This window comes from Hyposmocoma kahamanoa, unplaced genomic scaffold, assembly GCF_003589595.1.
Source record: "Hyposmocoma kahamanoa isolate Upper Pololo Valley unplaced genomic scaffold, ASM358959v1 79, whole genome shotgun sequence".
In the NCBI taxonomy this organism is placed as follows: domain Eukaryota; kingdom Metazoa; phylum Arthropoda; class Insecta; order Lepidoptera; family Cosmopterigidae; genus Hyposmocoma; species Hyposmocoma kahamanoa.
Window position 1 is genome coordinate 9,220,270 of NW_020653993.1, and position 27,409 is coordinate 9,247,678.

The window sequence follows — 27,409 nt, forward strand, 5'->3', positions numbered from 1 at the left end:
AAAACTCAAAATATGGAAGAAATCTTATTGCATTTAGGGTCATTTGCAAGACGTACGTTGAAAAAATAAGTCTAGTTTAGAATAATATTGCGTATATCGACTTACTAGAATTTTTTTTCACTTTCAAAAACTCTGAGGAAAAACGGATTTTTTTCCAAAAAATTACAAGTTATGAATTTGAAATCGACGTACGGCGACAGATTGCGATACAAAAAAGTGGTTCCATTTATTACATTCAATATTTTATCAAGAATGTATTTTTTTATGAATGCCTTTGTTCATTATTGCCATAAAAAAGATAAAAAGTATCTTTCGAATTCATACCAAGTGGGAAATAATTTCCCGGGGTTTGTTGAAGGGTTAACAAGTGCACGACTTACTCGTCCCGTCACTTGATCTCATAAAAAAATTATGTGATTGTCTGCCATATTATTATTACCTACCACCGTCTTCTCTTTCCACATCTTTTATACAGTAACAACAACTATTTGGTTCTTTAGTTTTGAAACGTTTTCGCATAGTGGTGTGTACAGTCAGCATTTGCGTACAAAACTTACCGTGTGTGTTTGTGTCTGCTGTGTCCAAGCTCGAGTCGATACGCAGAGCACCACCCATAGTCGCGTCCACTGTAACATATACGTTTCATTATTTTCCCACTGTAAGTACTTATAACATCCAATAAAGCTAACAAGTTATTATGATATAAAATATAGATATAACAAATCTACATGTCATTATATACGGCAAAAGTGATTTTATCACATGAAAGCATAGAAATAAATCTCTAGTGATATGGCACTGTTAAAGCGATAGTGTATTAACTCAAAAAGTGTATTTTCTTAGAATCGACAAAAAATTAATTACTCGCTTCCCGTGAAAGATCTGTGTAAATTTATGTATAAGTTATTTCCTACTTGCCAAATATACATATTTAAAAATAAAAAGAAAAAATATTTTATATTTTTGAATGAGGACACTTTTGGCCAGAACTAGGTCACATAAAGCGTGTCTCATTTCGAGTTAAGTGTATATATTTTAGTTCTTTTTTACAATATTCTAACGACGGTTTTATTGACGTGTAGAGAATCAAATTTTACGTTCAACAATGGTATAATCTTGAATTTCACACATTGTGAGGTATGACACTATTGTAATAGCAGTGCGTGACCTGTGATTTGGCACCTTGTATAGTGGACGTATGTACATAATTTTCTAAGATTGTTTCGTGTTAAGTTGATGGTGTATCTTTTTCAATAAATGAATAAGCAAGTACCTGTGTTTTAGATTACATTCATTTCATGAAGTAGTCCATCATAGATTTGAATTTAAGGATTGTATTTCTTGGACAACACAGTAGGGTTCTGTTTACTCTAAATAGTATCTGATTCATGTATTCCCTCGGTATGATTCATAATGCAAGTTAATTTATACATGTACATTTATGTTAATTTATTTAAAAAATTAATTCGAATAATTCATAAATATCGCCCAAAGTGGCGCTATAGTAAAAAACCCGTTTATTTAAACTTTATTCAAAGATCTGAGTTCTAACTCGAACCTGCGTTTGTGTCACACCAGGGCTACCTACAAGCTTCCCTGTGTGTCTGCCTGATGAGGTCGAAGGAATTTTTCATTGTGTATCATATCGCACTGCTATTACAATAGTGTTGTTTCTCAAAATATGTGAAATTTAATGTTATATCATTAGTGAACGTAAAATTTTATTCTCTACACTTCAAAAAAACCGTCGCTAGAATATTGTAAGAAATAATCAAAAGATATCCACTTAACTCAAAATGGGACACACTTTATGTATGTGAGCTAATTCTCGTCAAAATAATGCCTACTCAAAAATATTAAATTATTTTTTCCATTTTATTTTTAAATACATTTGAGAAATTGTTTAAGTGTCTATAATAAACTACAACATAAACTTTACACAAATTTTAATGATTTTTTCCGGGAAGTGAGTAATTCGTTTTTCATCGATTCTGAGAAAGTCCACTGCATCCATTTGTGATAATAATTTAAAAAAATAGATGAAAATAAGACGAATATTATCACGATATTCAGTAAAAATATCTATGACAGTGTTTGTATTTAGGTATATTGAACCCAATAAATTTGTAACAAATGCACTGAGAAGCAAAATATTACAAATTCATTGTCTACTATGAATCAAACTACTCAACACCATTAACACTTGTGATTATAAGAATACTTAAATCGCATTACACACAACACCATCGAGTATTATAACCAAAAATAGAGACGAAATGTCATTTAATTTCTTTGAAAACTATTCTGCCAAATCATTATGATGACTACTGCGCTCCGATTGGGCAGTTCGAATTCGAAACAATTGGCGGGTGTCGTCAATTGTTTCACTTCAAATCGACCATTTTAATGGACGAAAATTGAAAAATGACATATTTAATTAGTGATGAAATGTGATTCCGTTTCTTTTGTAGTTAGATGTTTTGCTGTTTTTCCCACACCACCGAATGGAATAGCTCCCCATTGTTAGAGATATTATCTTTATTACAATAAATACAGAATATTTTTGGAATATACGGAAACGTAGACACAGGTCAGTTGCTGGCGCTGTACTATTTCAGCTTTCTAATTTGTGATTTCAGCGCAAACGAGAGTTGATATTTAAAAGTGACATAAGTCCCATTTGCCTGTTGAGTTGCTGGGGATGGATGGCCCTCATTTCGTCACAACACACACTGTCGCGCCGCACTCATTCCATCATATCATCATGCAAGACCGTTCATTCATGGAAATTTTACCCTGGTCTGTTTTATCATCCCCTATCTGATCGCGATACGTACGTCGAGGTATACCTCTACCCTCGTAAATAGCGTTACCCTTTTCAAATACCCTGTATTAATTTTTTACCTTTCTCTAAATTCCACTAGCTCGCCAATACACATAAAAGATTGATTGAATAAGATATCGGTCTCACAAAGTAAACATAAATTCTCTTCGAGGGCTTTAGAAAGCGAACTTCACATTCTCAATGTCGTAAAACCGAGAGATATGGAGCGCGTACGCAAGATGTAAGCGCTACCAGTATGCAAATATTTGTTGCGAATAGGTGGAAAGCTCATACAGCGGTTGTAGCATGTCTTTTGTGGTTTATTAAATATGGCGGCAGTACGTTTTTTAAGCCTTTTTTTGGTTTACTTCAGTTTCTTAATAAATGGGGCTTATTATATAGAAATAGAATACATTTTCGCCAGGACTGATTTTACGAGTACCTGAAAATGACATCATGTCGTGTGTTGCTGCACTATGTAAATCTCGAAAACATATATAATTATACGCGTGGGATATTTACCATTTTTGTCCGACGTAACGTCTATGATTGTTCCACTGTGTATGTTTTTCTTTTGTTGGTATTGGAAAATGTCTGAAACAAACAAAAAAAAAATGTTCAGTAAACGTCCGGTGGCTCTCTGCTGTACGCTGCTGGCGTACGTATGGGAATATTCCTCCTTAGCGCGCGCTGGCAGGCATAAAATCCTTTTCGTTGCTCTCTCCCGCCATCCACCGGTTTACGCTGGCCCCCACGCTACTCAAGGCCGAAGGTGAAGTTGCTTCCGAGAAAGGTGGTTAATAGTGTAGTTAAGCTTCTGGCCGGTTACCGAATATTCGGTCTAGAGCGTTGCCGATTACCAAAGTATTCGGTCAAATTAACGTGTGATTAACACACGTATGTATGTTACACACGTCTTATGTACACTCGTATGTAGTTATGATAAATAATTTTGTTCAATAACAAACAAAAACAAGGTCCTCAATTTTCAAGTTTATAATTTAAATTTATGACGTAATAAAGAAAGTAGTTTTTATTAATTATTTTTTATTTCTTTTTTGTATGCATGTTAGGCGATAAATCCGGCAGATTTTGATGATTCTTTTTTTGTTGGAAAGATCTTATCTCAGTAGTAGGTCCATTTAAATTTGAAATAAATTTTCCACCTGTAGGGGTGGAAAATTTACTGGAATTACTTATGAATCCAGTATCGGGCACTTACCGGTAACCGATTTCAATAAAATTTGGCGAATAAATGTAATTCCACAAACTTTAGAATTCGCCCATTTTAGTATTCTGTATTGAGATTACGATTTACAAATAATAAGTAAGTACTTGATTCATTTTGTGAGCGTTTATTTACTTAGTCATGAGTAAACTACATAATAAGTAGGTACTTTTCATTTGATATATTACTTTTTCTTGATCTCCAAAAAAAATAACTTAGTCATGTTACATTTCCATTGATCTTTTAGAGAAAGAAGCGGAAAATCGAGCATTTGCGAACTTACAATGTATGTTCAGCATTACTAACATTTTCATTCTTTTTTTTTGATATCAAGTTACGGCACGAACAAGTCATGCGCCTGGTAGTATTCATGACAGTTGCAGTGCCACTCAAGAGTTTTAAATCGCAAAGATCTGAGTGGCACTGCCACACCGTCGGTCACCTTGACACATAAGTTGACACTGTGCGTCTGTAAAAACCGGAAAACTGTTCATATTAGTGTGGCTGTACTTCCCTGGACGAACTCACATGACATGACAATTTACTGTGTTTTACCTTATTTCATCCTCCTGTTTTTAAGGTATTCGGTAGCAGAAAACAGGCCGAATAATGAATAGTAACCGAATATACGCTTCAACTCTAGTAATTAACCGTTGAATGGAACTTCCTTATTATTAACCTCTAACTGCGAATTCCTAAACATAAAATTATATGAGCACATTAAAAATAACATTATTTCTATTATAACATCGTTATTATAATCAATTAAATGACATAACGTCAAAATTTCTCTAAACAAAAGTTGAATTAATCATAAACAATAGTGAGAAATTTCCCCTGTAATTTTATTATGTATTAAAGAATTATGTAATAGATGTATTTACGATTATTTTTTTTTATTTAAACATGTTAGTTAGGTCTGAATGATTTAGATAACAATGGTTTGTTGTGCACCTTTTACAGTTCCCATAACTTTCTTGGTTACGGTGTCACTCGTGAAGCGTGATAAACAAATTAATGATAATTGGACTAATTAGTTTTTAGTGTTAATTCGCACGTTAAAGTCAGTTGCTTTTAAGGTATTTAACTGTAGCATTTAACCTTTTTTCTCAGGAGTAGCTGAGTTGCTGTTTATAGCTTCCGCCATTTTCGTTATGGCTTATTTATTTACTTAATTTTTTTCATTAAATATACAAATAAAATTTGAATGTAAATCGGCGGTGTTGTGTAGAAAGGGCGAAAGCGCCATTTTGAAAACTTTTTCAGCCGAGTATGTTTTAATGTTTCACGATTGTTTTAAAATATTTACGTCCTCTTTTAAATAAAATTTTATAACTTAAACTTGATTATAACCAAAATTGAATATTAAAACCGGACTTTTTTTTTTAAATCACCGTTTAGACCTAAAATATGCTCCCCTGAATGTTTTTTTCAAAATGGCGCTTTTGCCCTATCTATAAGTGCAATCGGTGCAATCGCCTTTAGATCCCAAGTGTAGTGATACAATCGCGCGTTTGTACCGATGCACACCTTGACCACCGCCGTAATGTTGCCTGCTTATTGGTATTTTACAGGATATATCACGGAAAGTGTGCGATGGAATAACACGATTTAATTCCGCCATCACCGGGGGACCAGGCTTGGATTCCATCTCTATGTTGTGGATAGTCCCAAAGATTCGCACGAAGCGTTACGCTTCCACATTTATATGGCGACTTGCTCCCTGAACGTTATAACTTGGGCCTTTTCAAGGCGAGAGTGAATTGGCATTAGCTAGGTGTGCATGCTTCATCGTCGACCTAATCGTCACTGTCCATCAGGTGAGATGGAGGTCAAATGCGCACTTACATTTTATATTTTACATTTTATATAAAAAAAAAAGGTGCAGTCGCGTGCTTACATTGCGTTTGCTTCGCTGCTTAAATCACGCGTGTGTAACCGCTCGTAAGCATTTGCTGAGTATTTGTATTAGTTACTGCATTAGAAAATTTGGAATAAAAATTGATTTTGTTTGACTAATTTAGTAAATTAATAAAACGACTAAAATTTTCAATATCAGTTAAGTTCCACTATCCCAGTAAGACATTTGCAAGTGTCAAATAGTTGCTATCTTTTGAACTGGTTAAAGTGACTTAAAGGATTTTTGGTAGATCACGAAGGCGTGTCTTACTTGGTTTTTAAAGTTTCTAAATATCTGATAACACCTTAACGCTTCACGCCAGCTGATACAGACCGTCAAGAAGCACAAAATCACATATCTCAGTCACGTGCTTCGACACGATAGACTGCTTTTGTAAATTGGTTTGCAGTTAATAACCTTTTTTTTGCAGTTAATAACCTGCTCCTTGATGAGAAAAAGAGAAAAAAACAAATTGCATGAAATTTACATTACCCAGTGTTAGATAGACGGACATAAACATTACAGCTAGAAACAATAAATTGAACCTAGTAGATACTGATACAGTTGTATTTCTAGGTATAACTTTAGCTGCTAAATTGCAATGGGGTCTATATATTTTAGGGTTATCAAATCTGCAGTGTAAGCGATAAAAAATACGAAAACTTTCAGACGTCGACACAGCTACGGTTTAATAACATAGGCATTTTGCTTTGGGGTAACGCCGCCGATACTAATAGAATATTTGTCCTGCAGAAACGTGCGGTTAGGGCAATTTACAATCTAGTCCCCAGAGTGTCTGAGAGATAAGTTTACAGAGATTAACATTCGTCATTACACTAACGTCATAAGTACATTTATGAAAATGTTATTTATGTTAAAAATATTTTTTTTTTAAGAAAAATAGTGACAGACGTAACATTAATACGAGGAATAAAAGTGAAGGAGCTGTTCTTGACAGTCGTGTTCATAAAGTCTCAAATTCATTTAAAGGGCAATGTCTACGCTTCTATAATGATATTTTTAAATTTGCCATTTACGAAGTTTAAAACTACTTATTGTGAAACAAAAAGTTTCTAAAGATTATTATGCAACTTCTGCGTACTTGGACGACAAAAATCCGAGGTTGTGACCTTTAGCTCTTCGATCGAATCGATTTTTTTATAGGCCTATTCTGTATACGGACATGGTAAGAATGTGTGTTTTGTCTATGTATTTGTAAAAATAAGCTAGTGTTATCAACTTTTGTTTGTATGAGATCATAGTGACACATCTTAATATTGCATTTGAGTGCACCTCTTTGCTGGTAGTATTACCCGCCGCCCCTCTAAAAGTGACACAAAGTTTTGTTCGAGAAATAACTGTAACAGCGCCTCCCGTCCTATATGCTCTAAGACTATGTGTGTGTCCATGGCACCCGCAACACAGTGTTTCCTTAGTCGGGGCTATAAAAAAATACTATGGGAGTATTCCGTTAAAAAATTATTTAAAAAAAAAGTCCCTTACTACGTTTTGCTCTGAGACAGACGAACTATCGTGTTTGAACTCATTACTTTGATCTAGACGAGTTATTAGCTCTCAGATGGTAATTTTCTCGACTTTTTGGAGTATTCTGTTTTGTATTGCGGGTTTTATTAATTTCAAATGATGTTTTAATGTGGAAATCGAAGACTGCATTGTTAACCTATTCCATTGGATGTATTATCTGACTTTCTCTTCAATTCGCTACAGCAAATAAAAGTTTACCTAACCAGTTTAGCTAAAATGTTAGGCATTTGATTATTATTATTGATATTCTACACCTTCTACTTATATACTTATATAAAATAAAAAAATTCTAAAGTAAGCACTACTGTGTTCCGGTTTTGAAGGGTATAAGGGTGCTGGTGAAATTACGGGCACATGGGACTTATCAACTTAGGTATCAGGGTGACAGGCGCAGTCGCACTGCAATTGATACGGACAGGCGTGTTGCTTACCATCAGGCGCATGACTACTTCGTTCCGTCATTTAGTATAAAAAACCATATCAAAATATCGGGTACACTAGTTGTTCTAACAAATCCTACCCTTATATATAATATAATGAAGCCACGTATGGATGCAAAAGTGCTTGTATTAACCGATTTCCAAAAAGGAAAAAATATCTATCTATCTATCTATTTCAACTCTATGTTTTTATTTATGTACGTTGCGCGTTAATTTGTGAACCTAGTTCGATGATTCTTCTTTTGTTGGAAAAAGGGTACCTCAGTAGTGATCCTATTTAAATTTGAAGTAAATATTAAACCTCTAAAAGTGGCAAACTAAGGGATGAATGACGTAAGAAGTGGTTTTTTTTATACTCTGTACTGAGATTATGACGTTAAAGTTATAAAAATAATATGAACTAAAAGAAACTAATTATGTATGTATACATAATGAAAAAAAATGAACACTACGCCACCTTAATTTTTAGAGCTGTTTTGTTTTTCTTTTGTTTTTTTCTATATTATTTTTTCACAAAATTCGTTTTTTGTTTTTTTTTTTCAAATTTTACTTTTTCTTTCTTTATTTTCAATAAGCATAATTTTATAAAAATAACAGAAGATCATTGCAGGTATCGAACGTGAAACTTTGTAACTCTCCTATTTAAGCATTAACAAGTTACTAATTTCGTTCGTAGAGTCTTTAAGCATCTCTCCTCAAAAGTTGCCATTTTGCACATATGGCCTCATTACAATAAGGGTCATCATTATCAATCCATTTACACATACCACCGCTTGGCTCTTCTAACGGGCTAGGGTTTAGGCGTTATTCGCTACTCTGACCTAATATGGGTAGGGGACTTCACATGTTTCTGAGTATTTTCTTTCGCCAAAAAGCTCATGACAAATTTCAAATTAAATTTCCCACACAAATTCCGAGAAACTCTCAGTCAAACCATTAAAAGCTAAACGGATAGAGCGTATTTTGCTATGGCAGTTAGACGCACGCTCAACACGATGAAATTCGTATCGAATAAATGCGCCCTAGGCTACTACGGCTTTTTTTACACAACACTGTAATACAACGAGCTTGCTATATTAAAAGATGCGTTTAATTGTAGATACTACCTCTGCTCGAACTCGAACTTTTCCCGTAGTAGACGCCCCAGCGGGTCGAGAGCCAGCGACACGGCTTTATTTGAGAATTTATTTTTTTACTAACGAAGTTAAAGTCGTTTTAAAAATATATATCGTACAGTATACGTATTATATTTAGATCAGTTGATATAAAAAAAAAATCATTGGTAATCATGTAAAGTACCTATTGAATAATAGGTTTCTTTTAAAATTTCGAGGTAAGTTCGTGTTATTTTCTGTATTTTCTGTAATACCTGGTAGGTCTATTTACGTTGGTAGGTAGATAACTTCATATAAAAAAATTGCATTCAGACTCAACGGACCTACGATTACAATTTCGACTGGTATTAATTAGTTGTCAACAGCTCTGTTGATTTGGCAAAATCTTTCCGGCTCTGCTGCGAAATCCGGCGAAAAAGGTGGGACGTGATCAATACGTCAACGCATGCATTATGGCATAAATTACGATATATTTCTACTGCAACCTGATATCCCGCTGCTGTCTTATATGGCAACAATCGAAAATTGATCGCTCAGGTGGTGTTGCGGGTTATAATAACGTATTGTGTCCGCCATATTAATAATTTAATAACGTCATATATTTTGTAACACTAGCAGGTTTCGTAATATGAATCTGTCGACGTCTCATTTTTCAATATCGGTTGTGTGTAGGTAACATAGATTTTCGTAACGTTGTTGGTAAGAATAAAGTCACATGTGGTCATACGTGAAAAGTGCTTTTAACACGTGATAGTTATAAAAATAATAGGAACAATATGAAACAAATTATGTAAGTAGATATATTGCACTGCTATTACAATAGTGTTGTAACTCAAAACATGTGAATTTCAAAATTATATTCGCAGTGCTACTTACAATAGCGTCGTAACTCAAAATTGTGGCATTATCATATATATATAAACATTATATACTAAGCATCTAAGGGTAACGAAATATAGATTTCTCATAGACGGTGCTACGGCTAAAAAGTCGTTGAAAAAGCTAAATTCGGTGGTTCGTTCCGTCGCTTAGTTGGTATAGCGTCTGGCACGGTGTGCTAGAAGACGTCGGTTCGAATCCGGCCGGATCGAAGGAATTTTTGTCTGAGTGTTCGATCTTTGTATTTAATAATTATAATATGAAATTATTTCTTCCCTTTTCTTTTCCCTTTCATCGATTTTGAACTTTATGAACACGTTTTGACTTAATACGCTGTTGTATTAACAGTGCGAATCATGAGAAATTTTATAATTTCTCTATTTAAACATAAAAAAGTTTTCGACTAATTTTTTTCGTAGATTCTTCAAACTCTCCAGAAAAGTTTTCATTTTACAGATGTGGCCTTCTTATATCAAGGGTGCGTTTTTAATATTAAATGTTACCTATATAATAAAGGTTCAGTATAAAAATCTATCAACACGATAGCATTATGACAATATGATTATAGTTTTATATAAGTTATGTATTTACTATTCAGTGATAGTTTTATTGGAGCTAGTCGTGAAATGTCATAAAACTCTTGTCATAAAGTTTCACCGAAAGGGTGATAAAAGAAAGTGCACAAGCTGAGATTCTTATTTATTTATTTATCTTTTTTTCTACAAATACTCGTGTAAGTAACTCCAGATAGTAACATTTTGAAATGAATATCTCACTGTTAATACAATAGTGTATTAACTGAAAAAGTGTATTTTTTTTAAATCGATGAAAAACGAATTACTCACTTCTCGTGAAAGGTTATTAAAAGGTATGTATAAGTTAAAGTTTATTACAGACATCTAAATAATCCTACTTGCCACATATATTTACAAATAAAAAAGGAAAAGATAATTTAATATTTTTGAGTAAAGACTGTTTTGTCCAGAACTAGCTCACGAAAAATTTGTCTTATTTTGAGTTAAGTAGATATTATATTTTAAGTTTCTTCACAACAATATCCTAACGACGATTTTATTGACGTGTAGAGAATTAAAATTCTACGTTCTGCAATAGTATAATTTTGAATTTCACATATTTTGAGTTATAGCACTATTGTAATAGCAGTGAGATATGAATAAGTAAAGTTCTTCTTTGTACTTTAGAAAAAAATTAAGTGACGGGACGAATAAGCCGTGTGCTCGGTGGTAATTGACACGTTTGGCCATAGCAGATGCAGTGCCACTCAGAGTTTTAAATCGCAAAGATCTGAGGGGCTCTGCCGCTGCACCCGTCATCCTGAGACATAAATTGGCATGTCCTATGTGCCTGTAACTCATTTTGGCTTACCGTCCACTTGGCAACATAAAAAATTTCAACGCCCTAATTGAAAACTCTTATTTTTTTATATCAACACAAAAAAAATATGTATTTTATTTGTAAATAAGCACACTACGTCTCCCGCTCAGATTAGCTTTCCTCTACCTTTAAAGGTTGTCGGAAGAGATCGCTTTTAGCAATAAGACAGCTTTTACCGACATTAGTTTTAAGTTGGTTATGTGGGTACTATTCTTGTGTGTGCGAACAAAGTGTATATCTATCTATCTATATTCGTAGTGTAGTTTATGCGAATATAGTATCTCAGGTTTTTTTTCAAATGCAGTAGTACCCCCGGGACAGTAGGGACCATTTTGGGAAACTATGCTTTAACTATTTGGTGGCAGAAATAGGTAAGGTGGCAGCACTACCACCGACGAGGTTCTTTCACAAGGCGCTCTACTGCTACTAACAAAAAACGTAATCGACTTATTTTCGTTCTTAGAATCTTTAAACCTCTCTCGTGATAGGTTGCCTATTTGCAGATGTGACTTATTACAAAAGCTAGTGCAGGTATGAAAACGTGATATATGACGATCTTCCAACAGAAGTCACTATAACCACAAACGTGTTCCATTAAAATCTAGAATAACACTTTTACTTGCGGTTTGAATTTTGCGGTCTCTAGATGACACGCGTGATCGAATATCAGCTCCAACTACACGTTACTTCTTGTTCGGAATATGATAGCGAAATGTAGAAAGTGAAAATGAAAAACTACTTGTATTACTAATTATTTTGTTTTTCGCTTAAGCCTCAATTTATATAGAGGCGGAACGGAATGGAACAGAATCTTTCTTGCGATATTACGATATTGAATGAACTTTATACGAGCCTAAAGTCCCGTCGCGCGTTTTCCGCGGAATTCTCGCATCAGAAAGGAAAGCGCTTAGTGCGAATAAGTGGAATATCAACGACATAGAATGGAGTGCTCCGGATCTTTTAGTCGACCGAAGGAGGAACGGTGAGGGTGGAACTAAGTTGAAAAGTTCCTGCGCACACTCCCCGAAAGTATCCGATAGAAAACCGACAAGCGGGCTACTTTTCTGCGATGGTGGAGATTTTGTAGCTTCGACTCCACAAGAGAATTGTTGTTAATAAGTCTCTTTGCTTTTCGCTCCACGGAGTCCAAGGCAGCTAACTGGTAATGGGCAGAGCCGTTCCAAAGGTGGCAGCAGTACTCCATACACGATCGAACTTGTGCTTTATACTATTGTTAATGAAATATATAAATAAATTTAAAAAAACTTAGTAGCTTAAAATTATTCAGTCAATTGTTGTTTTAGTCTTAAGTATTAGATTTTAGTGTGTATAGTGAGTCAATTTAATTAATAAACGTATTTATTTCTTCTTCGTCTCTCTTTCTAAAATGAAATAAAAAGATTGATTAGGGCATCTTGTTATTTCATCAGTGAAGTTTCGCTACTGATATGGTAAGAAAAAATACCAAACCTCATGCAACATTACAATAAAAAATTAAAAGTAAATAATGAATAGCGTACACTATCGAATCTTTTGAATAAATTAATCAATCAAACGATTAATATCGATTTGGAATCGGTGACGCATTAAAGAGCAGTAAGGCGTGATCATTAATCAATGGATTATTTATGTTTAATTTTTGTTTAACATATTACACTTAATTTGTTTTAAATGCTTGTAAATAAAGTGCTTTTTCGCGTAGCAAAAAGTTCATTTTTTTAGTAGCAGTAGCAGAGTTCGTCCACGGAAGTACTGCCACCTTACTTATTTCTGCCGCCAAGCAGTAATATGAGCATTGAGCAGTGAGAAATTACAGGGACATGGGACTTGTAAACTTATGTCTCAGGGTGACGGGCGCAGTGGCAGTGCTCCTGATCTTTTTGCGCTTTTGTGCACCTTCCGAATACAAATCTAGAAAACTCGGACCCACGGATGTCGCTTGTGCTTCTAAGGCCGATTCGAATACGAGAAGATACGAATATCGCTTGTACACCTAAAGATAAAATGACACTTGGGACACCTGTGACATTTCGGATCGTTATTTCTCGGATTCGGAACTGACACGAATCGTACGTAGTGCTCTTATGGACAGGCGTGTCGCTTACCACCAGGCGCACGACTTGTTCGCCCCAGCACTTGGTATTATATAAAAAAGAAATTCAAGTAATGATTGATACCGTACAATAGTTTTGTATTATTATGGACACAGAGGCCGTCTCCTTCTTCTTTTAAATGTTATGGCCAGATACAAAGGTCGAACAAACAGGACAGTCGGACTGTCAAACGGATGGACAGGCATGCTACTAGGCATGGACTATTTTTTTTTTAAAACAATGTTCGGACAAGGAACATTGTGAAATGTCTGAATAAAATAGCGATAAATTAAGTTGACACTTCCATGCTCAGTAACTACCATATTCTAACAGTTAATTACTACTTTAACCGAGCAGTTGTTTTAATGCAACGTCTTTCAACTGTCAAGCTTTCGGATTATGTAATGAGACAGTAAGTAAGGTGGGTAATGGAGATATATTATGTTACGAAATTTTCAAATTTAATCTAATCTAAATAACACCTACTTACATGACATGATATAATGAAAAGGAAATTAAGTACCATACATAGAATGAAATATACGGTATGAAAAATACAGAATAAAGAATATATATATATATATATAATTTACCTTAAATCCTATGCGAGTGTAAACTTGTTGAAGGCTGAGGTTGAGAATACGATTTGCAATACAATTCATCACAACATGGTATTAAAAGTTACTCAAAATGAATTCGTTAAAAGATTAAATTTGTGTATCCAAGAAAATGGAGCTCATTTCGAGCAACTAATTAGTTAGATTACCATTTTTTCTGTTTTATTAAAATATGTTAAGATTTCATGTTTTTTTTTCATTTAATGAACCAATTTTGTGAGAGAGATTTTATTCTGATAATTAACCCTGTCGATCGATGCAATAAAAGTGCAGGGAGCATTTTTTTCAGATTAAAGCGGGTTCGATTCCCGCGTGTTGCTAGAAATTTTCGAAAATCTATGAATGTAATTTTATTTCTTTTAAAAAATAAAGGAACGTTTCCTATAAGTAAAAATTTCTATCTCCAGTATTTAGAATACTTTCCTTCCAGGTGGCGTTACAATATATTAAATCATGGGATATTTTCATTGATGGGTAATGTAAAAATTACGAAATTTCAAAATAAAAAAGAGTTCCTGAATTTTAGGGCACCGAAATCAGAAAACTATCTACCTAAGACAGATAATCGTAATTAATTAAAATTTATGTCCACTTTGTTATAGAGCACGTCAGTTATGGTCATTTTATATTACATATGCAGAATTTCAAAAATAAATCACTAAACGAAGTAGAATCTACATTATAAGGTCGACACAAACACCGTATAACAGAGTTAAAGGCCTCCTAAAATAAAAAGGAAAAAGTAGAAATCTCCACGTAAAAAACGTAGAAAACTTGCTATAACTATAAAAAACACCAATCAAGAATCACCATAAATATTTATTAATTAATGATGAATTTTTGTTTCTAAAAATTTAATATAGAAAATAAATATCTTGATGATCACAGTATGAAGTTTGTAATGTCTGATTTCGGTGGTTTAAAAATGTCATTGTTTGCTGGGAATCCAGTTTTAAATGTAAAAAGAACCACCAGTGCAGTCAGGCAATTTAGCTCCGCTTAGAGAAATTCCTATTTCGATGCGACGCTAATGTCAGCATCTTTCCGTAAGTTACGTAATAGTTAAACAAAGTCCTTTAGTTCAGTTGCGAATGTAAATCACAAATTAAGCGGTACACCGCAGCTTTCGCCATATTTGAGTCTACTCAATGCTTGATATTGCACTTTTAAAATTTCCAGCTAATGTACAATGTCCTTACTCTCCTTTCCAAGTTATTTTACAACCCAACGCAATTATACTATTTAGCTGGACAACCAGTTTACTATTTTGTAAACATCTCTAGACAGTGTTTATGTTTCGATAGTCATCGGATTTCTACCAGTTGCCGATCAATCAATCCTGATGACCCGGGTCGGTCATAACACACGCGTAATATGATCATAAATGCGTTATCGAACAAATGAACGACTCAAACAAACAGTGTAAAGCGTGAGATGGACAACCGGGATAAAATAAAAGGAACCGGGGGTAAGTGAACGAGACAACAATAATATTATCAGTTGCAGACTGAGTGTGATGTGAATTTTTGAAAAACCTCTACAATTTAAATTCCAATTTTGCGAGCATGACCCGCGCAGCGTCAAACAAGAATGATTGATCTTTAGAGGCTCGCGTCGCGCGTGTTACCGACTTTTTTTTTCTTTTTGAGTTACCGTTCGAACAATTAAGGGTCGTATTCTAGAACTCTACTCAATGCTCAAGTCAAGACTTGAGTACGATTCAAAGCACTAGAAATCATACTCAAGTCCTTGCCATTAGAGTCGTATTTCCAGTGCTTGAAATCATACTCAAGTCTGCTCAAATCCTGACTTGAGCATTGAGTACAGTTCTTGAATACGACCCTTAGATTCGATTGAACAGGATCGACACAGCTCCACTTGATGCAGACCGGACGCATTTAATCAACTAGGAAATATATTGTTCTGAAGTTTACAACTGTACAATATAGACTATTACCTGAACTTTCATAGATTTCTCACAGGTAGCGCTATGGCAAAAACAGTGGTCAAAAAACAAAAACAAAGATCTGCAACAAATATATAGAAAAATTAAGAAGCAGGTTCTTGTCGGTGTAGCCTCCTCCACCGCTCACGGTTTGTGGCCTGTCCCTTGACCTCTCTATAGCTGCTTACTTTGATCTTGATTGAGTGCTCTGAAGAGTTATTCAACCTTATCCCTTCCTCTCCTTTCCATCAGCGGACCACCCGTGCCGGACTGCGTTGCCATAGTTGGACGGTCAGTTCAATACCGTCCCGCACTAAAAAGTTTGGCAATTCGTTCTTATGCCGAACCATCAAATTGTGGAACCAACTCCCGGCGCATGTATTCCCTCCCCTCTATAACATCGGATCCTTCAAACGTAGTGTGAAGAAGCATTTGGCCAGACCGGCAAAATGATAGTGACGGAGTGAAGATATTTGTATTTTCCATCCGTTACTCTCATCTCTGGACTGTATTCGCACTTTCCATCAGGCGCGGTGCAGTCATTTTGCCGAGTCACAATAAAAAAAAAAAAAAATCTTCTTTATTTGTTCACTATACGCTATTCTTGGTCTTCCCATCGTCTTCATTTCCCTTATATTTTTATCCAAAAAGGAGGCTCTTAATTCGATTGTATTTTTTGTGTGTCTATTACGTGATTTGTGATACGATTTTGATGATTCCATTTTTGTTGGAAAGAGGGTACCTTTCTCATTTAAATTTGGACCTCCTTCCTTCCTTCATTCCCCGTCCTATTAACTATAAATCCCTCCTTCTTTATGTGTATTCTCCCTTTATTAACATTTTGTGTGATTTTATACGCTCTAATAGTATAATGCTTTAGTTCCGTTGTTTGTCCATGATTGTTTTTTTTTACCCCAGGTATGATCTCCACAACAGCATTCCGCCGAAAAGATTCATCTAAAAATAAATACCTTGCTGCTACCGAAACGTTGACGTTATTGAACAATATTAACTGACAACATTAATCGAAACTGACACTGACCCAAGCCTAGTGGCCGCAATCAAGGAAATACAAATAGAATTTAAATTTGAAGAAAATATTCCCCTTGTAAGGCAGGGAAACTAGAGGATAGATCTGGTTCCGCGTACTTTCCGGTAATCGATTTCATTAAAACTTGGCAAAGAGATATAATTCCACGAACCTTTGAGGTCGGTTTTTATTGTACTCTGCACTGAGATTATGCAGATGTGGCCTAGAGGTGTAAATTTCCCTCCAATATCACACAGAAAAACTTTGTTGCTTATGCGTTGGAAACCCTAGCTCCCTGAGGCTACTAGCGCAACCTCTCATTAAAGAGCTGTCAGTTCGCCATTTTGAAACCTCCGGTGACAAGAGGGCTGGCAGCTACATCCGTCGAAGAATAAGTCTAGTGATCCAAACTTGCCAGTCTCCCATGCTAGTCATGGTAGCCTACTTAAAATTTGTTTTATTTTACATTAAGTGTGTAATATTGTATAAATGTGTGATTATGTTTAGTCTTTATTAAAATACACACATTTGATATTACATTTTCATTGGCATCACAAAATATTTAGTACAAATAATAATCATTTTAATTAAACAAATATGTTATGTACAAAAACTAGTCTCAAACTAGAGAATTCACAATTTTTTGTATAATTATGTATACATAACCTGAGCAATGCAATTAACTCTAAGGTCACTTAATAGAAACACCCAGATCAGATCAGATAAGAACTTATCAAGTCGGTTTTTTATAAAAAAGTCACCCCTCAATTATCATTCTCACAAATTCGTCATAAGTAACAAAGTTCAAACATTTTCCCCCTTCTATTTATTCTCTATTAGAAATTGAACTTGTAGCAAGCAAAAAACAATTTCTACTTAAGAAGGTCACGGTTAGGACCGTGAACACATGAATGCGCAAAAGCTTTTCTATGAAATAACACAAAAGCAGTAATGTACAGTCGTGATGCGTTTTCTGAAAATAAAACTGTTGTATGAAAACAGAACAATGACATAGCACCTGAGCATTGAAAACTACTAACCAACATTAAAACCAACTAAATGATTCATTTTAAGCTTATTGTACGGAACTATTCAATTTATACAACGTAACATAAAAATTCATACATTAGACAACATTTCCGTTCGTGCGTGTACTCCATTTCATACTGTTGCTGTCATTTTTTGTGTCATAATTTATGAAAATTGTTTGTATGAATTACTGATTGCTTTTTGTACGATTTATTGTTTTTTTTTTGTTTCTTGCAGAAATAAGGATTATAAAGAGATCATAATAATAATGTGACATATACAACCACACCTATTACCTAGGGGTCTTCTCCGACATCTGTCCGAAAGAATTACTGTCAAATAAGTAATACTCGACCACATTAGAAGCTTCATACTTGACATTGAACTTCCTCCGTGGCCGAACGGTTACTATGCCACGACTGCCACGCAGAGGACCCAGGTTCGATTCCCGGGCCGGGAGAAATATTTGTATGGCCTACATTTATTTCTCTCGTGAGTTTGGGTGTAATTTGTGTCTATTTGTGTGACCATGGTACCCGCGACACAGGGTTTCCCTAGTGCAGGGCTATGTTGAGTGTGTGTGTGCGTTATTATTGTGTGTTGATTCGCTCTCATACGAACAACACCTGTTCACTAAAACTCATCCATATATTGATTTCAATAATGATACTACTAATGCGAAGCTCACAGTCATATAAATACTTTAGCAAGTTTTTAGAGTATAAATATATCAAAATTTATTATAGCCTGTATCTTTACAGATGCCTCAACTGAGGTAGATGTTGCTTCTTGACCAAGTTCTATATTTGAGATTTTTTGTGACATAACTCCACTTTCAAACATTTTTCAAAAATCAACAGTTTTCGTCATTTCGTCATCTCGAAGGTCAAATCCTGTTCGGGCCGAAGACTAGCGAAAATAATTATTCCGGATTCCAGGGTCAAAAGTACCAAAAAACAATGGAACGATATAATGACGAAATACTTAGTAGTAGTAGTAGTAAAGAGTAAGACAAGCATAATCCAAAATCAGATGGAAACTTAATTGTGTGGGAAAGAGATGGAAATCCAAAGATGTACAAGTATATCGCACCCTTGTTGTAATAAGGCCACATCTGCGAAATGACAACGTTTCAGGAGAGAGACGTTTAAAGACTAGCAACGAAATAAGTCTAAAGTAGGTAACTTTTTTATTATTAGTTACAAAATGTCATATATCCCTACATAACTTGCGTCATATAGTTCGTATTAGCTTTACAGCTGTGATGAAAATATTTTTAACGCATGATCATATGTGGCTTTATTAAAAATACATAAAACATTTAGTACTGCAGAGAAATGTTAAAACCCAACTCGCACCGCGCACCGTCGCGAATGTAAGGCAAACGTTTCACACACTACCTTTCCTTTTCAACTCGTAAATAAGTTTCAATATCTAAACAACATGGCATGACAATGTACTACAAGCTCTATAATGATTGACAGCGACTGCAAAATTTCGCAGCTAATTGATATAAACGGCGATGTAATAGACCACTGAAGCATCGCATTCTTTAATCACTACTGTAGCCAGGCTTCGGGATCAAGAAATAAAGTTTATATATTTTTTTTACGAGAATAGGCTGCGGCATAGGCAAGTGTTTCTAAAAATACGCACCCTGGTTGTAATAAGGCCACATCTGCAAAATGACAACTTTTAAGAAAGAAGTTTGAAGGTTTTACGAATTAGTCGGTAATTTGTATTCATTTATTTCATATAATTTTATAACTATGATACCACTCAAAAAATTACGTACAAATTTCGTCATTTTATTCGCACCCTTAATATAACAAGGTCACCTCTGCAAAACGATAACTTTTCAGGAGAGAAATGTTTAAAGAGGAAGAAATTAGTCGATAAATTCTTCATGCTTAAATAGGAGAATTATAAAATTTCACACATATCTAATTTATTTCATATAGATCGTTTTATTTTTGTAACTTTTATAGTGATGAAAGCACTTTGACGTGGTCACGTGTGGCTTTATTATAATGGGCATAATAATCATGCCTTCACACATACATACATCTCACATACACTAGCATATAGTTCAATTTAATTTTAGTTTGTAAATGTAAATAAAAAATAAATAAAAAGTATATAATATAATAAGTTAAAGTTATGTAAGAGCAAAATATAAACATTTATATATAGAAGAACAGTGTCTCCTAATACAAGCTCTGTCAAGCCCATTAAAAAGTAATCATCAGCACCAGAGCGTCTACTCCCAAAAGTAAAATCCCATACACGTAGCTAAAATAAAAAATAAAAATGTTTGGTTTGTTAAAAAACATTTTTATTTTTTATTTATTTTATTACAATGGCTATTTATCAAGTAATTTCCGAGTGCGGTAAATTGGGCCTTATTTATTGGCTTGCTAGTGGATAGTTTACTTTTTAAAATTATTTTTTTTTAAACTCGCTCTTGCTTGTGCATTGTTTTTGTGTGTGAATTGTTTTTATGTGTGCATTACTAAGACAGAATTTCAGCGAGGGAAATATATATTAGTATATTATAATGTATATGTATATAATCTCTGTAGCCGAGTCGTAAAAGTACGCCAAAAGACATTTTTGTTTTATTGTTAATTTGTATTTTCTCTTTTTATTATTGCATTATTGTATTGTATATATCGCGCGTCATATAGAATATCGACAACATTAATTATGTTTAAAACTCATCTAACAACTTAAGTGTCCTATTAAAAAAATGTTCACTCAATAATGAAAGACGATAATAACATCAAATGGTGGTCACGACACGCAATGAACATTGAAAATTATGAGGTAAATGGTCAAATCTGAAGTAAAATTTTACCAAATTATACATGTTTAATTACATGTCATTCTTTTGTTTAATGTCGGTGATTTATAATGGTAATGTGGATAATACACTGTATGAACTTATTGGGATGAAACAATCCACCAATATCATGTTATTGACTTCATTGATATTTTATTTGTTCAATAAATTTATCAGTCGGAGCTTGAGTCTGTCTCAAGTCTAAAAAGGACTCGAGTTGTAAACGTAACTCGTGTTCCAAAACTCGACTCGAAGCGACTTCTATTCCATCTTTGAATTAATAATAATGTATTTATTGCTAATATTTTGTTTCACAGCAAAACATTAAAGCCGAATAAGGTTAGAATATTTTCCTTGAAGATAGATTGATAGAATCAATTCTAACTACTGAACCCGGGTTCGATTCCTAGGCCGGGAGAAATACCTATTCGTATGGCACACATGTATTTCTCTCGAGAGTTTGGGTGCAGTTTGTGGTTGTCTATGTATGTGTCCATGGCACCCGCGATGCAGGATCTTCCTATTGCGGCCCTATGAGTGTGTGTGTTAATGTTAATGTTAGTAGCAATCATAAATTAATTCAAATGTGAAATTCACCAAAGGGTCGGTGCACATTCACCACGACTTTCGAAAGAATTTTCGACTTTGTGACGACCTGTCTGGCAGTTTGACGACGCGACGTGCGCTTGCGCATAGCGTGCGATCGCGTGCATAACCGACGCTCATTTTCACTGTTATCTTACACGATTACCGCATCGGTAAGCGAATGTATGTAGGTATGTTTGTAGCTATTTTAATACTGATTTATGTACATGTCTTTGTCTCTATCTGAATGAGACAGGACAAATGTGCTCAACAACGCGCCTTTACTCGCGCTATCCACACACTAAATCGAGTAGCTGAAGTCATTGACTTACAAATAAATGGACGACAGGTCTAATACAAAAACCACGAAAAAAATGTCCCAAGTCAACCTATTTAATCGTAGTGACATGTAAAGGAATATGAAAAAGCTAAAACGTTGAATTGTAATGTCATCGCTGTACTGTCTAATTTTGCTTGCTTCGCTGTCAGAAGAAACAAACGAAGACTAAAGCGTGAATGACGCTCTGTATACGATTTTAAAGCTCTATAAGTTCGGACACTTTTTAGCGCGGACCGGACGTCCATATAATTGTAAGTCAATGGCTGAAGTAGACATTTTTACTTGTTTTGAGAGCGAGTTCATGATGGCAATGCTCTTTTTGCTTTGTTTATAATTAATTATGTTTTATTGTGTATTATTCATTGTTAAGTTTAGAGGGCTGGCTACTAATAATTATTGTAATTTGAAATAAAAACTAAATACTTGACAAATTAACGCGGTTTATTTTAGCACAGGCAAGTGACGAAAGGTCTTAGAGGATGGAAAAAATAAAGGATAGTCTAACCGAAAGATAGAGACAATTTTGACAGCAGTGAAATTTATACAATGACTTAGATTTACATATGGTTCATTCTCAGAATTGGTGTCAGAAAAATGAAAATAATAAAATAATTCATTTTTATTTTTTATATATGGATGGTAAATATTAGTTGAAAAGATGAGTTAAAATCACGGTTGTGACATTACAGACATGGGAGTGACATGTGTGTGTTTTCAAACGTTTTTGAAAGATGTTTGTAATAAACAAAAGTTGTTTTTATTTTTATATTGGGTCCATCACTCGCAATACGTAGAACAGTAACAATTGTGGTTGGTAATTAAATGAGCCAACGCTTTTTTTAAGTGCGCGTAAATTACGCACGTCAAATAGGTAGTCAAGGACGTCTTTTAAGCTGTCTAGTCTGTTGTGGAATGGTTCTGTTCACCTAAAAGCCTTTTGGCACGCCTTTCTAGTGAATCCAGAGTCGACACTTAGCAGAACCATTCCATAGGAGGCAGCAGTACTCCATACGACACCGAACTAGTGCTTCGTACAGTTGCAGCAACTGTCCCAGGGTGAAGTACCTGTCTACAGACCCGAGAGACAGGGTATTCCGAAGAGACTACGGGCTCCCCGGCAAAATCAGGGTAGAGCGGGCGTCCGGGCCGAGCCCTCCGATAGTGATACGCCTTCACGGGCGTCTATGGTGGACCCGGACTTGGGTATGGACTCGCTGGGGTTTGTCGTGAGCTGCAGAGACGGACATGTTCGTCTGCCCCAGTGGTGTGTGGCCGGGGCGTTCTGTCTCGTGCGCAGCTAGCGCGTCTTAGTAGCGGTCTAGACGAGGACGTAAGTCGAGGAGACGCGCGGGGCACGTGAGTCGCCCTATAAGTCGGAAGCTATGCCCAAAGATCGCAGGACACTACGACCGGCATTTCCGGCTCTAGCCCGGAGAGCTAGCTAGTAGAGGATGATCTAGATATCCTCCGGTGCCTCCAGCTGCTTAGGTTGTAAGGAACTGGAGAGACGCCGTTTTTCGGCGTCGGGAAGTGAGGGTACCTTACAGCTCCGCCACCAATGAGAAGATTTCTTAGTGGACTTTAGAGTCGACGGCTTAGGTGGCAACCGTTAGTTGTGCAATGTGCGACGGGAAGTGAGCGTGCCTGCAGCTCCGGTCTGGAAAATAGGGAGGGTACTGTACGCGCACCCGGGGCTGCTCACACGAGGTACTAACCTCTGGAGAACCGGAAGAATTCAGTAATAACGATCTATGACAACCCTGTACACTGGTTGATCTGGAGTCAGAACCTGAACTTAGAAGGTTCCTGTGTATGCACAGGTTATAGTGCCCTTGTGTAAGGGTCGTCAGGGACTCTATAATCAAAGTCAATGTGGAAAGATACGGGGCTATCCCAGTGTGAAGTATCGCCTCGCCTTTGAAAGGATGCCAAGCTTCATGGCTGCATTTTTGGCCATGGATGCAATGCCGAAGATTTTAATCTTAATATTTAGAAATGCAAGGCACCACACGCGATAGTAAGGCTCCTGCCTGGCTGTGGAAGATTGTCACAACCGTGATGTTTACGAAAACGCGGCTGTGACACCTATGGTTGTGACATTTTTGCGACATGCCACTCATAAACCCTTAAGACCCTTAAAGTCTTTAATTGAACATTGGCTTAATTATAAGCATGGTAATCCCGTTATATAAACATACATATATGCCAAAATTAACAAGTAAATCGAATATTTACTTTTACAACACAAATCCGTTTGACACAATAAAAGTTTTGACACGTTATGCTCGACAGTTTCCAAAATAAATGTTTTCGAAATTAATTTTTCATAACCACAACCATGAACGCCATCGCGAAAAGCGATCGTTTGTGGAGTTGCCACTAGTAGTATATAATTATTAATGTTGCCCGATGTATAGTTCTAAAAATTACGACTTAGGTTGATTTTGTATTTGACCATAGACGTGATAAAAAACCAGTCACAATAAGTTTTCTCAATAAGTAAAGCGTTATTTATTTGTTTCTACAGTATTATTGATATTAATTTATCTGGGTTACATAACAATTCATAGATAAGAGGTAAAAATCTGAGTTATGTCTATAACATTTTATTAGTTTAGGTTTAATGTCGCAATTACCGGAAAGTCACACGACTTGGTCGTGATATTTCATATAGTTCCGGCCAAACAAAAATATATTATGTATTACAATGATATACTTGTAATATGGCAAAATATACATTGAGTAATTGTTTATCATGTGATTAATTTTCGCTTTTCATTATATTGCAAAAACATGCACTTCTCATTAGGTATCAGTATATATTTGCTTGAGAATAAGAATTACCCATATTCAGCCTAGTTTAAAGTTATAACATATTGATGAAAAATCCATTTATTCTAATATATTAAAATTAAAAACGACTAAAATACAAAGTATTCAACCTTCCTTTATTATAAAATGGCTTTATTTAATTGTTATTAATTTTAAATAAAATAATTATTATTATTTTTAGTTATTATATTATGTTATGAGATTGATTACGTTATGCAATGCTACAGTATTGTATTGGGATGGTCCTGTAAAAACAGCTGTAAGTATGAAATAAATAAATAAAAAATATGCAACGGCTATAGTAAATCCACTGCTGGGAACGGTAAAAGCATTGTAGAATATAACTAGTGAGACACATAAGTTCAAATTCAAAATCATTTATTGCATAGTCACATGTTAATAAGATGTCACAGTACATGTGACACCCTACAAGAGTGTTTGCAAAAAAAAAATTGGCGCTATATACATTTTAAAAATAAAAATAAAAATAAAAATTATTATACAATACTAATAATTAATAACACACATACATAATAATGTCTAGTAGGACAATATAATTTAGACATTATTGAATTCTCATTTTCAAAAAAATTTGAACAAAAAATAAGTGTATATTGTTATGGATTATGACAAATTGCGATATTATCATAATAATTATAACATTTTTATTAAAAAAAACGGACCATAAAAAAACTGCGCTGAACCAGATTCATCCCCTGGTATGCTACCCTTAGAGGTGCAATATTTTCTTCAAATCAAATAAATAAAATAAAAAGAATCATCAAAATCGGTTCACAAAGTAATCCGTATTTAAGCGGACTCGGTTTGTGGCAGATTGTTTTTTGCTACATAACGTTTAATGACAATACCACCTTTTTGCATTAAAAAAAAAGAGTTAACAATAGAGCATCCATTTACGGACGCAGCATTATTACGATTGCGTATTACCTTTTTTGGAAAGTTCTGTGGTTAAAAAAGGGCAATGTTAGACAAAATAACAACACAACAGTAGACTGTATGGCACTGCCAAATCGATGTTAGAGAGATATAGATGATAAATACCTAGATGGTCTGGTGACAATGTTTCTTTTAAACGTGAAAATAGTATATGAATACTCCCGAACACACAATTCGAGTCACCGTGTATTTTTATTTTCAAATGCTTGAATACAAAATTATTTTAATTATTAAGAGGGAGCAGAGGAAAAATTCCTAATCTTTGATTTAATTTCTCGTGAGTTTGGGTGTAATTTGTGGTTGTCTATGTGTGTGTCCATGGCACCCGCGACACAGGGTTTCCCTAGTGCGGGGCTATGTTGAGTGTGTGCGTTATTTAAAAAAAAAATTTTAGAGGGGTAGGTATATCCACTTTAAAGTTAAAAATAAAATATTGTATGAGTAACTACACGATATATTCAAGCATAGACACTAATCAGAAACATAAAACAATAAAGTTTCCTCGATAGATAAAAATCACGAAATGACCTCTAATTTTCACATTTTTTCGATTCATCCTCGAAATGCTACAGGTTATTAGGACAAAAATTAGATAATTAATTATATTTATGCATGATCGAGAACTGTCACTAAGGATTTTTTAATCCCTTTAGTTTTAGAGTTATTCCGCTAAAACGAATTTGGTACTTTTAATGCGCAAAATTCAACATCTCATATCACGCGAACTTCAGGTATATATTTGTCTCACAAATGTGGGCGGAGCCAACGTCAAAACTTTTTTGGCATGCTCCCTCTTAATAACAAATCGACTGTTAACTGGCAACCGGTACTATCTAATTTTTTTTTAATTTTCACTTTTTAACGCCTTTTACACTATTCTCATACTCCGCAGCGTTGCAAGAAATTCCATTGTTTATAATAACATGTATAATAAAAATACTTAAAAACGACGTATCACGTACCAGATGCTTTATAAATGACGCAAACAGGTTTTTTTTTCATCCTGTAAAGTTGTCAAAATTGAGATAGTAGTGGGTTGCCAGTTCACAGTCGAAATGTCGAACACTTAGAAAAATTCATTCGATCCGGCTGGATTAGAACCGGCACCCTCAGGACAATATATTACAGATACGTTTTTACTCAACTACGAAGTATCTAACAGGGTAATTTATCTAACTTTGCGTTAAATAGAGGCGGTAAAAATAAATCTTTCGTGCCGGCTAACAATAATGTCAGAGAATACCTGCTTATCTCATCTGAAAACGAAAGAGTGACGTGAAAACAATGAGTCTAGATTAGATGAGATAGCTCTTTGTAATGTTAGAAGATATATAGGGTCAGCAACCTTTGCAGTTTTTATCGAGTTCTTAGGTTTTCGCGATTGTTACACAATGGAAATGAATAATTTTTTTTTCTGATTTAAATCGTGTATTTTATTGAAACCAAAGTTTCGGGCTCTGTACAAGGGGTCCGCAACAATTACTGTCAAATAAGTAATAATACTCGACTAAATTAAAAGAGGCATGATGCGAATGAAGCTTCGAATTTGACTGTCTTTCGATTTGGCCGAATATTACATATTACAGACAGTAATTGTTTTAGATGAATTTCGTACGGACGGGAGTAGACCCCCGGATCCCATGGTCACAGCTAACTCGCCTATAGGTTTGCTTGAAAAACAAAAACATGCTATATAGATCCGAAAAGATCGGTCTCTGGTCACTTGTTTTTAAATTTTGAATCATTCTTTAATTCCTTTGCCTCGCCATTCTGATTTTGTTTCGTACCATCGTCACTCCCTGCTCGAACGCGG

At 34.9% G+C, this 27,409-nt stretch overlaps 1 protein-coding gene across 1 annotated transcript in view; it reads right to left on the minus strand.

Moving 5' to 3' along the window:
- LOC113233599 overlaps nt 1-27,409 on the minus strand; it is a 60,307-nt gene that overhangs the window by 26,274 nt on the left and 6,624 nt on the right. The window contains exons 2-3 of the mRNA XM_026468748.1: nt 3,347-3,418; nt 558-626 (exon numbers count right to left, since the gene is read on the minus strand). Of these exons, the coding sequence (XP_026324533.1) occupies nt 558-626; nt 3,347-3,349 (72 nt within the window). The 5' untranslated portion in view covers nt 3,350-3,418. The remainder of the gene's footprint in view (nt 1-557; nt 627-3,346; nt 3,419-27,409) is intronic.